Genomic DNA, 15,246 nt, shown 5'->3' with positions numbered 1-15,246 from the left:
TAAGGGGTAATGTATGGTTGTAAATACCATGCTTGGCTTTCAAATGCTTTATTCTATTCATTGAAGTGGACATTTCCTGCCATGTCTGTTGTGTCTGTCCTATTATGTCTGTTCTGATTAGATAAATGGCAACATTATTATTTTGCTATGCATTTCTTTAATATATATTTTGATGGCAGATTGATGACTTTATTAAAAAACACAATTTAGAAGCAAAATCTCAAACACTGACAGTTTAAATGTAAATCTGGATTTAGTAACCTAATAACATTGCATTTCATTAAGATTTTCATTTGCTTTATATGAAGTTGAATCTTTAAAGCTAATTGTTTCTGAATAAACTGCATGCACTGTTTCTGTGTGGTATTCATTATCCATAGCAAAAGGCCTACAGCAGCACACAGGATGAATGGAACAAAATAATTACTAGTCAAAAATGTCCTTACATCTTTTCCAGGACTTCCCATCTCTCCCTTTTCACCCTGTTGAAAAAAGTTGTATTTTTAATTAGTGTTGTATTTTCAGCAGAAATAAACAATTTTGATAAATTTAGCATAATTATAATTATAATTAATACAGAGTGCAATTAAGTAATGCTATTACTAATCTAAGGAAAACTGAAAAAAAATGTTTCAGGATATTTAGTATACTTTCAGAAATGTTATTCACAACCATAAAGCAACATATTCCCAGCACACTGTCAGATTTGTTAAGACTAATCATTAGGCTATAGCAGTTACATTAGATATGCAGGAATCATGTTTGTTCAAAACATTGAAAAAAGAGAGGTAATCCACTATGAAAAGGTCTGTGGAAGCAACAAAATCAACAGCAAACAAAGCAGAATCCACAGATCCAACCACAACTGTCTTAGATAAAAATTGTTGTTCAAAACATGTTTGCTTGATCATGTCTGTAAAAATATTCACTTGAATGATTAGAAACTGAAACATATTCACTGGAATTGATTCATGCAATTAACAGAAGCGACTTCTGCCACATGTTCTTCCCGTGTCCTGAAATGTTTCAGCTTTGGTTAATGCTGAGGCCATAAGTAATTTGGGATCACAAAGGCCTAAGGAAAAGGCAAAAAGGACTTCCTAAAAAGATAGTAGTTATATAGGAATTTGAGGCAAGTGATTAGGGTAAAAGACAAGGCTTACAAGAGGTGAAAGGTGGTAGGAAAGAGGAGGTGGTACAGAAAAAGAAGCAAGCCGAAGGGCAACAAAGAAGGTGAGGATATGCTGGGCAGGAGGTAGGGCAGAGTACAAACAGTGTTTATCAGTCACCATGACAGAGAAGGAGGACTGAGAGAAGGAACTGCTTGTCCTTAGAGAGGTTAAAGAACAGGGACCAGATGTCCTATTTCCTAGTGACTACAGGAATCTAGCCTGTGCTGGCAGATTCCCTAAAAGCTATGTTCTAAACAGTTGGTGCTACTGAACAGGTAGACGGAGCTTGTGAATGTCTGGAAACTATATGCCTTTTAGTTTAACCACAGTGTCAAGATAAACTATAGAGAGAATCATGAGGCAAACAATAGTCGCACTGATAAAGAAAACAACATACAGGACAGCAGCTGCCAGAAAAGAGATATCCATCCAACCTGAATGTTTTTTTATGAAGTGGTTACAGAAGGACTTGAGAGTAGATGATCAGTACATATGATCAAAAAGGATTCTTTTGATTTTGTCAGTGCTAGGGTCTGCTACCAAAACTGAAATGGTTAGTTGCTGGAATTAAGGTGAGAATCTGGAATGCTGCATTCGCAAACATTAGGAAATAGGTTAACAGTGAGGGATACAATGTCAGAAATAAGGGAAGTAGTTAGGGACCACTACACTGTTCAAATCTGGGTCCACTCTTTTCTTCCCTTTGTTTGCTGACAGAACAAAAGAGCATTATGTCTGTATTTCTTGAAGACACACCGCTGCAGCAGTGGAGGATGAGGGAGTCAAAAGAAAAATTGGAAAGCCTGTGCAAGGAGATAGAAAGGTGACTGTTAAAGCTTAGAGAAAAATGTAAAGCACTGCCCTTTGACGAGAATAAATTGAGTGAACTATATCATCAAGTGGGAGTGAAACTGATGACAACACTGCAAAATGATGATCTAGACGTTGGTCACACCTGGCCTGGAATACCAGGAGCAGACCGAAAGGTCATCTATAGAAGCCAGCAGAATACTGGGCACTATCCTTTATGGAATCAAGGGGAAACAGAGAGACAGTGCGTACAGTCTTCTGTGCCCCAGTCAGGCCACATTTTGAAAACTATGTGCAGTTCTGGATCCCATAAAAGGAGAAGTTATATGGGATGGACAGGAAAAGATTTAAAGAGAAAGGAGAGGAGATGGATCTCTTCACATCTGAACAAGGAAAGATGGAAGTGTACAATATAGGTGCTTTAGATCATGTGATGGTTCCATCCTCAATATATAAGGCAGACGAAGAGGAAGTGGCATAATCCACAGATTCCAAAGTGTAACTACTCTCTGTTCCAAATTCTGGGAAGAGGCTTCCTTCATTGAAAGGACAAATCACACAAGGAGTATACTAATGGATTGGGTAGTGGGTAAGTAATCCATGTAAATATTCTGCTGTAGAAAAGGCAAAGGGAAAGTAAGGATGGAGGGGACATAAAATATTAACACTTAAGGGACAAACATAGACAAGACAGGTTTATTGTCTCCTTTACCAATGTAATCACTGGTAGGAAATGATGACCCATCCCGATAAATAAATAAATAAACAAACTGGCTTTAATTAATCCTGTAAATCATCTCAAAATATTTGGAAACAATCATTATGTCTAAACATTTCTATGCAATTAATATGGTTACTTAGATGCCTAAACTTAATCAGCAAGCACAATAAAACAAATAAGGACTTCAAACTAAACACTACAGATATGATATACTACAAAAGCCAGAATTAAATCAAGCATCCCAGCAGGAAGTCCAAAGATGCAGTATCTGAAAAGTAAAGGATGAATCATCTGAAGACCTGAGATGCTCCTGTGAAACCTCCAGTAACCTCACAGTGGTAAAATACAGGCCTTGAGCAGGCCAGTGCTAGGCCAGTAGCTCTTTAAGTGTCAGGGAACTCATGTCAAGTAAGGATGGAAAGAAAAGCAAGCCCAATCTGGTATCAAAAGAACCCTCCACATAACTGGCATAGTTTACTAGAACGGAGATACAGCCCCCCTGTGAAGCTGAGTTACTGAATTTATCAGTCAAGCTATGACTGTGTTAGCCACAGTTACAGGACAATGCAATAGTCTAACCTAAGGGAAGAGAAGTTGTGTACCAGTACTGAGAGGTAACCTGGTAACCCAGGGTTAGACAAGCTAGGCATCACTACTGGCAGGTAATCTGGAGAAAACCAAGTTTATTCATTTAAGTAGGATTAGAACAAGAATACTTGTCCATCTAACTGCTTAACAGAATAAACTGCTTGAAACTTCAACAAGGCATCTTTATTCCTCCCACAGGGAGGGTATCAGGGAGACAGTCTCCTAGATCTGCTAGCTAAAGTGATTTTGTCTAGACTAATCCTTTATACTCTGTTTCTTGTTAGTCCCAACACCCTCTAGTCACAGGTGGGATGGGTATATATTAAATTGTCAACAGCTCACAATGTCGACTCTGAAATGTTCGACACCAAAATGTCGAACTACAAAAATAGCGAACAGCCATATAACTGATTTCTTTCCAATGGAAAGAAATCGGTTGGCCAAACAACAACGGCACACATTCACCCCCCACACACCTCAACATGGGGGGGGCTGTTCCCCCCACACACCCCCTAACTAAATATTCTAACTCCGAGACCGCACTACACTCAGGGAAATGGCAGGTGTCAGGGAACAGCCAACCGATTTCTTTCCATTAGAAATGGCCATTCGCTATTTTTGTAGCTCAACATTTTGGTGTCGAACATTTCAGAGTCAACATTGTGAGCTGTTGACAATTTAATATAGACCCGGTGGGATACCAGACCTTACACAAGATTTCTGGGTTATCTCTGTTACCTTTACAAGACTGGTGATTTAGCCATCAAATGCAGAAACCACAGGATTTGTTACATATCTGTCCATAGCAACAAACCTATTTACCCTCTTCCTGTTAGCACTTAAATTAGCCAGTAGTTTTCTTGCTCAGGTCCCAGAAAGGGAGCTTTGTATCTCCAGACTGCAATTTTGCAAAATTATCTACAACAAAAGGAATTATGCTTTTAATCTTGAAAAAGATATGGATTATTTTTGGTTGAATTTATAGTATTTTATTAAATTACCTGGTCCTGGATGTTCTCTTTCTATCTGGACAAAAAAGAGGACACGAAGGAAAGAAAATAAACTCTGAGCATGGTTTAAGGGAGATGGAAAGAGGGAAAAACAGGACTAAGTATTACAATGTAAACATTATAACAAATGATAGGCTAGCTGTTTAATTAATCTGTTATTTTAGCATCTTGGATCTTACCTTTTTTACAAAGATTGCATCAGTTATAAAAGTTCCCTAAGGCATAAATTTGCCAAGAATATACACAATCTATATTTACGCTTAAGAACATGCAGTCAGGAATGGGTCTATATCACTTGAGTGAATACACTAATGATCGAATCACTATTTATCTAACTCAGTTAATCGAAACCACAATTCAGCGAATTGTCGTTTAAGCAAAATTTCTCCTAGGGAATGAAACTAGTGGGCCAGCTACAGACCATAAAAATACTACACTATTTAAAAGTCAGAAAAATGGGGGCTTCATCCCGCACACCCCTAACTAAATATACCAACTCCACGGGAAAAGTGCAAATTTCCAAAGATGGCCAACTAGTTCTTTTCCCCGAATAAGACTTAGCTGAAACGATCGTTCACTGAATTTAAGTTTTGATTAAGTCAGTTCAATAAATAGCAATTCGATTATTAGTGTATTCGATCAAGTGACATAGACCCATCAGAAATACCTATCTAGTAACATACAGAGAAACAACTGAATTAAAACACTGGTCTATTATGCCCTCTGAAGTCTGTAGTTAATATACTAAAGCCTTATTCCACTTGTAATGTTCCATACTTTCATCCACATGTGGAAAGAATCCTAGAATTCATCTATTGACTTGTATTCCATCATTCTACCAAATGTTCTGATTCAGGTTCTATCTACCCTGTCTTTGGAATGTTTCCTTAAGCCGTCTTGTCTCTAGTCCATCTCTCACACATCCCATGAAGCTACAGCATACACAGTTACTAGCCTCCTCTTGTCTTCCCTCTCCACCAGTAAAAGTATGAAAAGCTGCTTAAGCCTTTATTCACATTGCACAATGTTTACTAGTCAAACTTGATTTTCAATACGTGACTGCCAAATTCAGCCACAGAATTCCACAAGTAGAGTCCCTCAGGGATTGGTCCTTGGACTGCTCCTTTTTGGCATTTACTTCTCTGAAGTCAAGGTCAATGTCAGTGGTCTCTGGCTGACTAAATTTGCAGATGGTTGCAAATTAGGAGCTGTCATTGAATCTCACACTGACACAAATGTTCTGCAGGAGGGGCTGACACAGACACATAACTGGTGTCAGAGCCATGGACTAAAACTAAATGCCAAGAAATGCATAATAGTATCCTTTGGGAAGTCATCCATCCCCGATAACTATCATATTGACAGCACACCCCTTAGAGGAGACCCAGTAGTCAGAGACTTAGGGACATACATAGATAGTAATCTAGCCTTTGACCATCACATGTGTCTACAGTAGTGAGGAAATCATTCTATGCTGCTCAGCTTATAAACAAAGGTATGGCATCTAAGTCCAAGGAAGTCATTGTGCCTCCCGCACTTATGTTATCTTGCTCCAGCACCACCCTAAAGAGACCTGTGGTTGACAGGAAGAGGGGTGTGGTGCTGCAATCCAAGAAAGACAGCATCATGGGCTGTATCACTGCACCCACAGTGAGCTGAGGGATGCAGTGCTTTCCTAATTAAAATTGCTTACTGAGGGCTAATTTTGTGTGTGGGAAGAGAGATTAGTGGAGAAAAGACATCAAGTATACCTTTTCTGAATTACGTTTTTTTTGTAAGTTGAGCTTTGATTACCTCATTGCTCTTTGTGATTGGCACTAATAGCCAATTGTTGATTGAAAGAATTGTTTGCGTTTGCCCTGACATCAGGCTTTGAGCAGGTGAACAAAGTGGCTGGTCACGAGGAATGTTTTGAAGATTCAGTAAATTAAGAAATACATTGGTTCCTTCTCGTTTGGATTTTTCCATCAAATTCATTGCATTACGAACTGCACATTCAGCTAAGTCATTAGCTTGTGGATACTCTGGACTACTGGTTACATGAATGAAATCCCAAGATCTAGCAAATTCCTTAAAATGTTGACTAGTGCTTGGTATGACATCTGGACAGAGGATGGAGGACAAGGAGACCTGGTGGTGGAATGAGGAAGTACAGGAGAGTATACAGAGAAAGAGGTTGGCAAAGAAGAAGTGGGATTGTCAGAAAGATGAAGGAAGTAGACAGGAGTATAAGGAGATGAGATGCATAGCAAAGAGAGAGGTGGCAAAGGCTAAGGATAAGGCATATGAAGAGTTGTATGAAAGGTTGGACACTAAGGAGGGAGAAAAGGACCTGTACCGTTTGGCTAGACAGAGGGACCAAGCTAGTAAAGATGTGCAGCAGGTTAGGATGATAAAGGATAATGAGGGAAATGTACTCACAAGCGAGAAGAGTGTGTTGAGCAGATGGAAAGAGTACTTTGAGGGGCTGATGAATGAAGAGAATGAGAGGGAAATAAGGTTGGATGATGTGCTGATAGTGAATCATGAAGTGCAGTGGATTAGCAAGGAGGAAGTAAGGATAGCCATGAAGAGGATGAAGAACGGAAAGGCTGTTGGTCCAGATGACATACCTGTGGAAACATGGAGGTGTTTAGGTGAAATGGCAGTGGAGTTTTTAACCAGATTATTTAATGAAATCTTGGAAAGTGAGATGATGCCTGAGGAATGGAGAAAAAGTGTTTTGGTACCAATTTTTAAGAATAAGGGTGATGTGCAGAGCTGTAGTAACTACAGAGGGATTAAACTGATCAGTCACAGCATGAAGTTATGGGAAAGAGTAGTGGAAGCTAGGTTAAGAAGGGACGTGATGATTAGTGATCAGCAGTATGGTTTCATGCCGGGAAAGAGCACTACAGATGCGATGTTTGCTCTGAGATTGTTGATGAAGAAGTACAGAGAAGGTCAGAAGGAGTTGCATTGTGTTTTTGTAGACTTAGAGAAGTATCAGAGAAGTATGTAAGAGTGGTACAGGATATGTACGAGGGTAGTGTGACAGAGGTGAGGTCTGCAGTGGAAGTGATGGATGTGTTTAAGGTGGAGGTGGGATTACGTCAAGGATCAGCTCTGAGCCCTTTCTTATTTGCAATGGTGATGGACAGGTTGACAGATGAGATCAGACAGGAGTCCCCGTGGACTATGAAGTTTGCAGATGACATTGTGATCTGTAGTGAGAGTAGGGAACAGGTGGAGGAGACCCTGGAAAGATGGATATATGCTCTAGAGAGAAGAGGAATGAAGGTCAGCAGGACTAAGACAGGATATATGTGTGTGAATGAGAGGGAGGATAGAGGAATGGTGAGGATGCAAGGAGTAGAGGTGGCAAAGGTGGATGAGTTTAAATACTTGGGATCAATAGTTCAGAGTAACGGTGAGTGTGGAAGAGAGATGAAGAAGAGAGTACAGGCAGGATGGAGTGGGAGGAGAAGAGTGTCAGGAGTGATTTGTGACAGACGAGTACCAGTAAGAGTGAAAGAGAAAGTCTACAAGAGGGTAGTGAGACCAGCTATGTTATATGGGTTGGAGACAGTGGCATTGACAAAAAGGCAGGAGTTAGAGCTGGATGTGACAGAGTTAAAGATATTAAGATTTGCACTGGGTGTGACGGTGGACAGGATGAGGAATAAGTATATTAGAGGATCAGCCCAGGTTGGAAGGTTTGGAGACAAAGCCAGAGAGGCAAGATTACGTTGGTTTGGACATGTGCTGAGGAGGGATGCTGAGTATATTGGGAAAAAGATGCTAAGGATGAAGCTACCAGGTAACAGGAAAAGAGGAAGGCCTAAGATAAGATTTATGGGTGTGGTGAGAGAGGACATGCAGGTGGTTGGTGTGACAGAGTAAAATGCAGGGGGCAGGAAGAAATGGGAACAGATGATCCACTGTGGCGACCCCTAACGGGAGCAGTGAAAGAGGATGATGATGATTATCTAATATGACGTTATGCACACTTCCATGAACTGAGAAATCACTACGATAGACAAGTTACAAAGTACGTCAACTTCAAACCAACCAGAATATGAGCCAGCTAGTACCAGATAGTGTTGACCATTCTATCTGAAAATGTCTACAGCAACTATGGGCCATGGCAAATCAGGGATTGGGTGCAGTTGAAGAGGTTTGTTTCTGCTGATGTGGTTTACTGCTATTGCAAACTGAACAGGAAAGTGTCTCTCTTTCAATATCTTTGGACATTGAGGGCCAGAACACAATACCTCTTGCCCTACTTTAAGTTGATTCAGTGCCTGGGTGACCTCTGTGCAAGATTGTTATGTATTCCTTTTGCAATGATTTAGTCACTACCACTGTCGGACCTTTCATAATGATATCATCTTCCACAATGAGTTCATCTCTGTATGGGAAATACTGTTGAATTTCACATTACACAGCTTTTACAGAACTGAATCTTCAGCAGTATGCTTTCGTAACTCAACAAGCCATGATGATGAAATGCATTTAACTTCCATAACTTCAAAATCTGCTGTCGCATTTTCATACTGTTCAGACATCTTCCTGGATGCAGGAGACAAAGCATCTGCAAGATGTATGTGTTTACCTTTGTTATAAACAATAATAAAATTGTATTTTTGCAATCTTAGCATCATATGTTGTAATCTTGCTGGAGCAGAATGCATTGGTTTATTCAAAATCGTTACCAACGGCTGATCATCTTTTTCAATCCTAATTGGTCTTCCGTGTATATAGTCACTGAATTTTGAACATGCAAATACAACTGCAAGAAGCTCTTTTTCTATTTGTGCATAGTGCATTTCTGTTTGAGTCAGAGTACAAGATGCATATGCAACTGGAATGCCTTCCTGAAGCCATGTTGTCCCAAGACCATATTGCAAAGCATCACACGTGAGTCACCAGTTTATGAACATTATAATATCTCAGTGTAGGCAGACTGGAAATTCTCTTTGTCAAAGTATCAAATGCTTCTTGATACTGCTTGTACCAAGACCATTTTATATCTTTCTGTGTTAATGTGCAGAATTTCAGAAAGATTAGGAATGAACTTTCCTAAACAGTTAATCATACCCAATAAATGCTGTAAAGATATGACATTCTCTGGAACTGGTATTTCATCGATTGCTGCTACCTTCAATGGATCAGGTTGAAGGCTTGAACTTGTGAACATGTGACCAACATAGGCAAGTTCTTTCAAGTTGAATTGACATATCAAAGGATTTAGTGAGGCTGACCTCACGTACATGAGCTAGAACTTTACTGAGATTTCTATTATGCTTTTTTTTCTCCATTGCCTCTGACAATAATGTCATCAACTATAATGGTACAAGGATATCCAGCAAATATTTGTCCCATGGCACGCTGGAATACTTCTCTGGCAGAACTGATTCTAAATGTCATTCTCAAAAATCTGTATCTCCCAAATGGTGTACTAAAAACATTAATAAAGATGATAGGTGATCCAACAAAATTTGCCAACATGAGTTCTTAACATCTAGAACTGGGAAAACAGTGGAATTAGGCATTAATGCTGCTACCTCCTCTACTGTACACATTGGATGATGAGGAGGATGATGAGGAGATTTAAGAGATTTATTTAAGTCATGAGGATCAATACATATTCAAATATTATCTGAACTTATCTTATGGGTTACTACCATAGATGACACACATTCAGTAGGTTCTGACACAGCAGTGAGAACACCAGCATTTACCATTCTGTCTAATTCTGCTTTATCTTTAATCTGCATTGCTACTGGAATCTTACTTGCTGGTCGAACAACTGGGTTTACCTCATGGTTCAATTCCATGGAATATGTAAACTGGAAGCTTACCAAGTTTATATGTCAAGAGATCAGCATATTCTTTGAAAATATCTTGTGAAAAACTATCATTTTTATTTGTATTTAAATGATGAACTTCTTTACTGAGCAAAATCAAACTCATACATAGGCTGTTTCTGAGGTCTAATAATGGCTGTACATGTCTGCAAACTACATAAAATTGCAAGTCCATAGCTGCTGCCTGCAATATGGGAAGAGAGGACCACAGTGCTATCAATTGGGATTTCTTCACCGCCATAAGTAACTAACTTTGTATACTTCATGGAGTTAAAATACTCTCCAGCTTTTACTTTTTGCATTTGTGACACCACCAACTATAAGCTAAACACTTTTCTCATTTGAATTCATGACTGTCCCCTCAATTGTGACAATTAACAATAGGCTTTAATGAGGTAAAACTTTTTGGTTTACACTTATGAGGCTTAGTTGTCTTAAGTTAGAGCAAGCATATTCATATGTTTTTCTGTGAGTTCATTTATCTGGCAAATTTCAATAGCTTTGCTCAGTGTCAGTTCACTATCACATGGTAGAATTTTCCTCACTGTATCATTACTTATAACACATACAAGACAGTCTTTTGTTAAATCGTCTTGCAAGTTCCAAATCTACATGTTTTTGCTTTATTCTGTAAATCAGAAACATATGCCTCAATAGTTTCACCATGCTTTTGATTCATAGTGTTAAATTTATGTCTTTCATAGGTTCATAGGTTCATAGGTTGGTACTAGGCTATCAGCCCTAGGGCCTATACAAGCCTAGCCATAACAATTCCCTGGATATTTCTTCTCAAAATATTTACTTCCCTGGACCCCTCTCTAGCAGGGCGATTGACATGATCCCCGAGGTGAATTTCCTATCTCCCATCCAATCATCAAGGTTCCTTTTGAAGAGGGCCAAGGAAGCTCTGCTTGACATGTATGGGCAGTCTGTTCCAGAGTATGGGGAGTCTATGGGTCAGGAACCTATCCTTCCAGCATGTTTTGTTTATTGTGATGACAAGGTTTAGATCCCTGGAGTGTGTGGCTCTGAGGGACTGGGATTTCTTTAAGGGGAGCATGTCCAACAGCTCAGGGTTTGACATGGCCTTGTATGTTAAGCAGAGATCACCTCTGAGTAGACGATATGCCACAGAGTATAGCTGGATTTTTTTTTAGATGGTCAGCATAGGGCATCTGCTTTGGGCCTGTGATTATTTTAGTGAGGTATTTCTGTGGCCTTTCCAGCTATTGTAGATGTCTTGTGAGGTACAAAATCTATAATGGGTCTAATAAGGGATGAGTACAGTGGGACAATGACCTCCTTTTTTCTGGATGAAAAGCCCTTAGTGATGATGTGTGCCACATAGAAGGATTTCCTGACTGTTGTGGCGATGTGGTTATCGAAGGTGAAACCACTGTCCACCTGTGTCCATAAGTCTCTCATCATACTTTTGGTGTTTAGTGTACTGCCACCTATGTGGTACTTCATGGGTACATGGTTTTTCCCAAAGGGGATAATTATACATTTCTTGGCATTAAGCTTGAGCCCATGGCTCTGGCACCAAGCATCTGTTTCTGTAAGGCCCGTTTGTAGAATATCCACATAATTTGTGGATTCAATAATGGCTCCCAGTTTGCAGTCATCTGCAAACTTTGTTAGCCAGAGTCCCTTAGTCTTGGCCTGTACTTCAGAGAAGAAGATGCCAAACAAGAACGGTCCCAGGACTGAACCCTGAGGTACGCCACTTGTCACCTGTCTGGAGCTGGATTGCCATTGTTATATTTGTCTGAGGATAACACAATTCCATGAATTTACATTTTAAACAGTCTGGGTCTTCCCATATTTCTGCTTGAGCAGTAATACGGCAGCTTTCTCCCTCACCCACATACACAGCAGGTGCATATACAAAAGTGCCTTCTGGCTCAGTTGCCTCTGAGCCAGCTAAATTGAGAAGTATAAATGCTCAGGTACGTAACCTTTATCAGAATGTGCAGCAGCTATGAAAATATCATATTCTTGTTCAAATACACGCCAATTCTCTGCAACATTGCCATCAAATACCAAAAGTCTGGGTATGTGAAATCCTTCTGACATGCCATTAAGGTAAATGTGAACACCTTATATACTTTTCAGTTTATAAAATTTGTTTGATATGCCATAAAAGTAAATGCAAGTACCAGTAACACTTTACACATTCATTGCACCATGGAGAGGCTTATACGAGTTACTGGGTACATTCGTTGCAGTTTGAAGAGATATGTACAACTTTGGACATTTTGTTGCACTTTGAAAAGACTGAAATGGCTTCTAACATTTTGTTGGGCTTTCTGAGATGTAAACAACTTTGGGTCCAGCTTCTGATGCCATGTTGAATGATGAGTGAAAAGCATGATGGCAGTTTAACAAATAGTTTATTGTACACATGACACAGCTGCTTCTGCATGCACATTCTACATCTTACTTTTTACACATGCTTAGTACAACAAGCTTATTACCACCCCCCAACATAAAAGTTCCTTAAACTACAGTGTCTGACAAAGTACAGAAAATATAGCATAGCACACGGTTCTACATTAACCACAATATTTTTCTTATGAAACTGAACCAACTTAAATTTGGCCACAAAGCTATCAAGTGGTTCCAGAGATACCTGGTGAGTAGAACATTCCAAGTCCACACTAACAACCTCTTATCATTGCTTGAGTTCTTTAACACCAGAGTGCCACAAGGTTCAACTTGGGTCTCATTTTTTTATTACTTGGTAATGATCTTACAGATGACCTCCCATCTCATGATGTCATATTGCATGCAGATAATATCCTTTCATTACAAGCCAGTAAATACCCCCCTGATCTCCAGAGCAAAGAACAATAGTCTTTATCTAAGCTATACAACTGGGCTGATTCTAATCACATTCTAAGTAACCACAAAAAAAGCAATGTTATGCTATTTACAATCCTCAAAAACTAATAAAGAAATAAAGAGGTATAAACCCAAACGCAAAAGTGCAGTAAGTCACAAAACCAAGAAGTACAATAATTCCACAGAAAAGACCACCAACCAATGAAATATCCTGAAAACTGTCTTTAATAGACGTGACAACAATAAAAGCGAACAGCAATCCAATTCAAAAAGAGCGCTTTTGCCTGGTTAATACCAGGCTTTATCGAGATGTGTATTGGAAGAACCCAATACTATATATAATCATTTGCTGGTCACCTGACCTATAATTAATTAGAACAGAATTAATTAATTACGTTCTTAAAGGTATCTCAAAAAAATAACTTGTAGTACAACCTAATATACACATAACCATAGCATACGAAATTATTAAAATCTGTTGAGATACATATAACTCAGAATATTTTATAAATATGTACTAAAATATTATTATAAGAATATCTTAAAAACATCTTAAAAATCTTAAAAATACCTAAGAAAAACCCAACTCCATATTCACATATACCATAAAGTACAAATGCAGAATAAATACAGCTTATAACAGTTGTACATTGCTCATAATTATTAATTACATATGCCATAAATGTAATGCATTAGACTGTAATGTTGTGCAAGTATGCAGGTAAAAAAGATTGTTGCTATAATCTAGCCCTTCTAATTTTTAGTACACTACTAATACTAATATTATCGTTGAGCCCAGGGGGCCTTGTGACATTTAACTTTAATTGCCACAACAATTCTTTATATTCCAGTGATGTTTCCCCATCGCCCCCTCTTGGGTTCTCTATTGCTTGTTCTAAAACCATGAATTTTAACTGCATATTTGGACATTTTAAGGAGTGCTTATAAAAGGCATTGGTTTCTTTCTCTTTTCCAACATCATACAAATGCTCATAAATTCTTTTTTCTCAAAGACCTCTCAGTCTTCCCAATGTAAAAACTAAAACATTGGGTACATATTCCGAGGTAAATCACTCCTTTAGTCCCACAGTTGTAATATCCTGTTAATTTAATTTTAAAATTCCTTGAAGCAATGTGCAAGCTCGTTTTGAATTGGATTGCTGTTCGTTTTTATTGTTGTCACGTCTATTAAAGACAGCTTTCAGGATATTTCGTTGGTTGGTGGTCTTTTCTGTGGAATTATTGTAAATAAAGAGGTATTCTGACAAGATAAAGCTACAGAAATGCATTAAACAGGAACTGATAATGAAAACTACTTAGAACTTTAGCGTAACAAATCTTTATTACCTGCTTTCATCTGCACCATGCCAGACTTCTTCAGAAAACAATCGCAAATAAAAAAAATCATCAATTTATGAACGGTATAAAATCACATGACATTCAATTTATCAATCAAACTCCTAAAGCCATATCACCCTAATAAATAAATATATTTCTTTACTCTAACCTTATTCTTTAAAAAGCATTTTATATTAATGGTATCATTGAGACCAGGAAAGCAGTCTGCGCTAAGTTTAACTGCCACTCAGTCTTTTTCATGTCTAATTTATTTTTAAAATCTCCTCCCCTTAAATCATTATTAACTTGTCCAAGTATATAAAAAAACTTTTATAATTATTGCATTCACAAGAATGTGCAAACAAAGCATTATTATAATCATTTGTCATACCAGAATACAAATGTTCTTTGATTCTTTTACACAAATACCTTGTAGTCATACTTACATCCAAACGTCAAGGTTCCTTTTGAAGAGGGCCAAGGAGGCACTCTACTTGACATATATGGGCAGTCTATTCCAGAGTCTGTGGACTCCCTGGGTCAGGAATCTATCTCTCCAGCATGTTTTGTTTATTGTGATGACAAGGTTTAGATCCCTGGAGCATGTGGCTCTGTGGGATTGGGATTTCTTTAAGTGTAGCATATCCAACAGCTCTGGGTTAATTACATGGCCTTGTATGTTAACCAGAGATTGCCTCTGAGTAGACAATATGAGACAGAGTACAGCTGGAGTTTTTTAAGGCGGTCAGCATAGGGCATCTGCTTTTGGTCTGTGATTCTTTTAGTGAGGTATTTCTGCGGCCTTTGCAGTTGTTGCATATGCCTTGAGAGATACATACCAAATAGAGCGTTGTATTCTATAATGGGTCTAATGATGAGGGATGAGTACAGTGGGACAATGAGCTCCTTTTTTC

The 15,246-nt window shown here is 38.6% G+C and overlaps 1 protein-coding gene across 1 annotated transcript in view; it reads right to left on the bottom strand.

Moving 5' to 3' along the window:
* Positions 1 to 15,246, bottom strand: part of LOC122815075 — a 3,014,144-nt gene that overhangs the window by 2,011,996 nt on the left and 986,902 nt on the right. The window contains exon 60 of the mRNA XM_044087319.1: positions 447 to 482. Within this exon, the coding sequence (XP_043943254.1) occupies positions 447 to 482 (36 nt within the window). The remainder of the gene's footprint in view (positions 1 to 446; positions 483 to 15,246) is intronic.

The sequence above is a fragment of the Protopterus annectens genome, chromosome 11.part0, assembly GCF_019279795.1.
Source record: "Protopterus annectens isolate FY-2018-M chromosome 11.part0, PAN1.0, whole genome shotgun sequence".
Taxonomy (NCBI): Eukaryota; Metazoa; Chordata; order Ceratodontiformes; family Protopteridae; genus Protopterus; species Protopterus annectens.
Note: the sequence above shows the minus strand (reverse complement) of the source record. Positions and strands in the feature narration are given on the sequence as shown.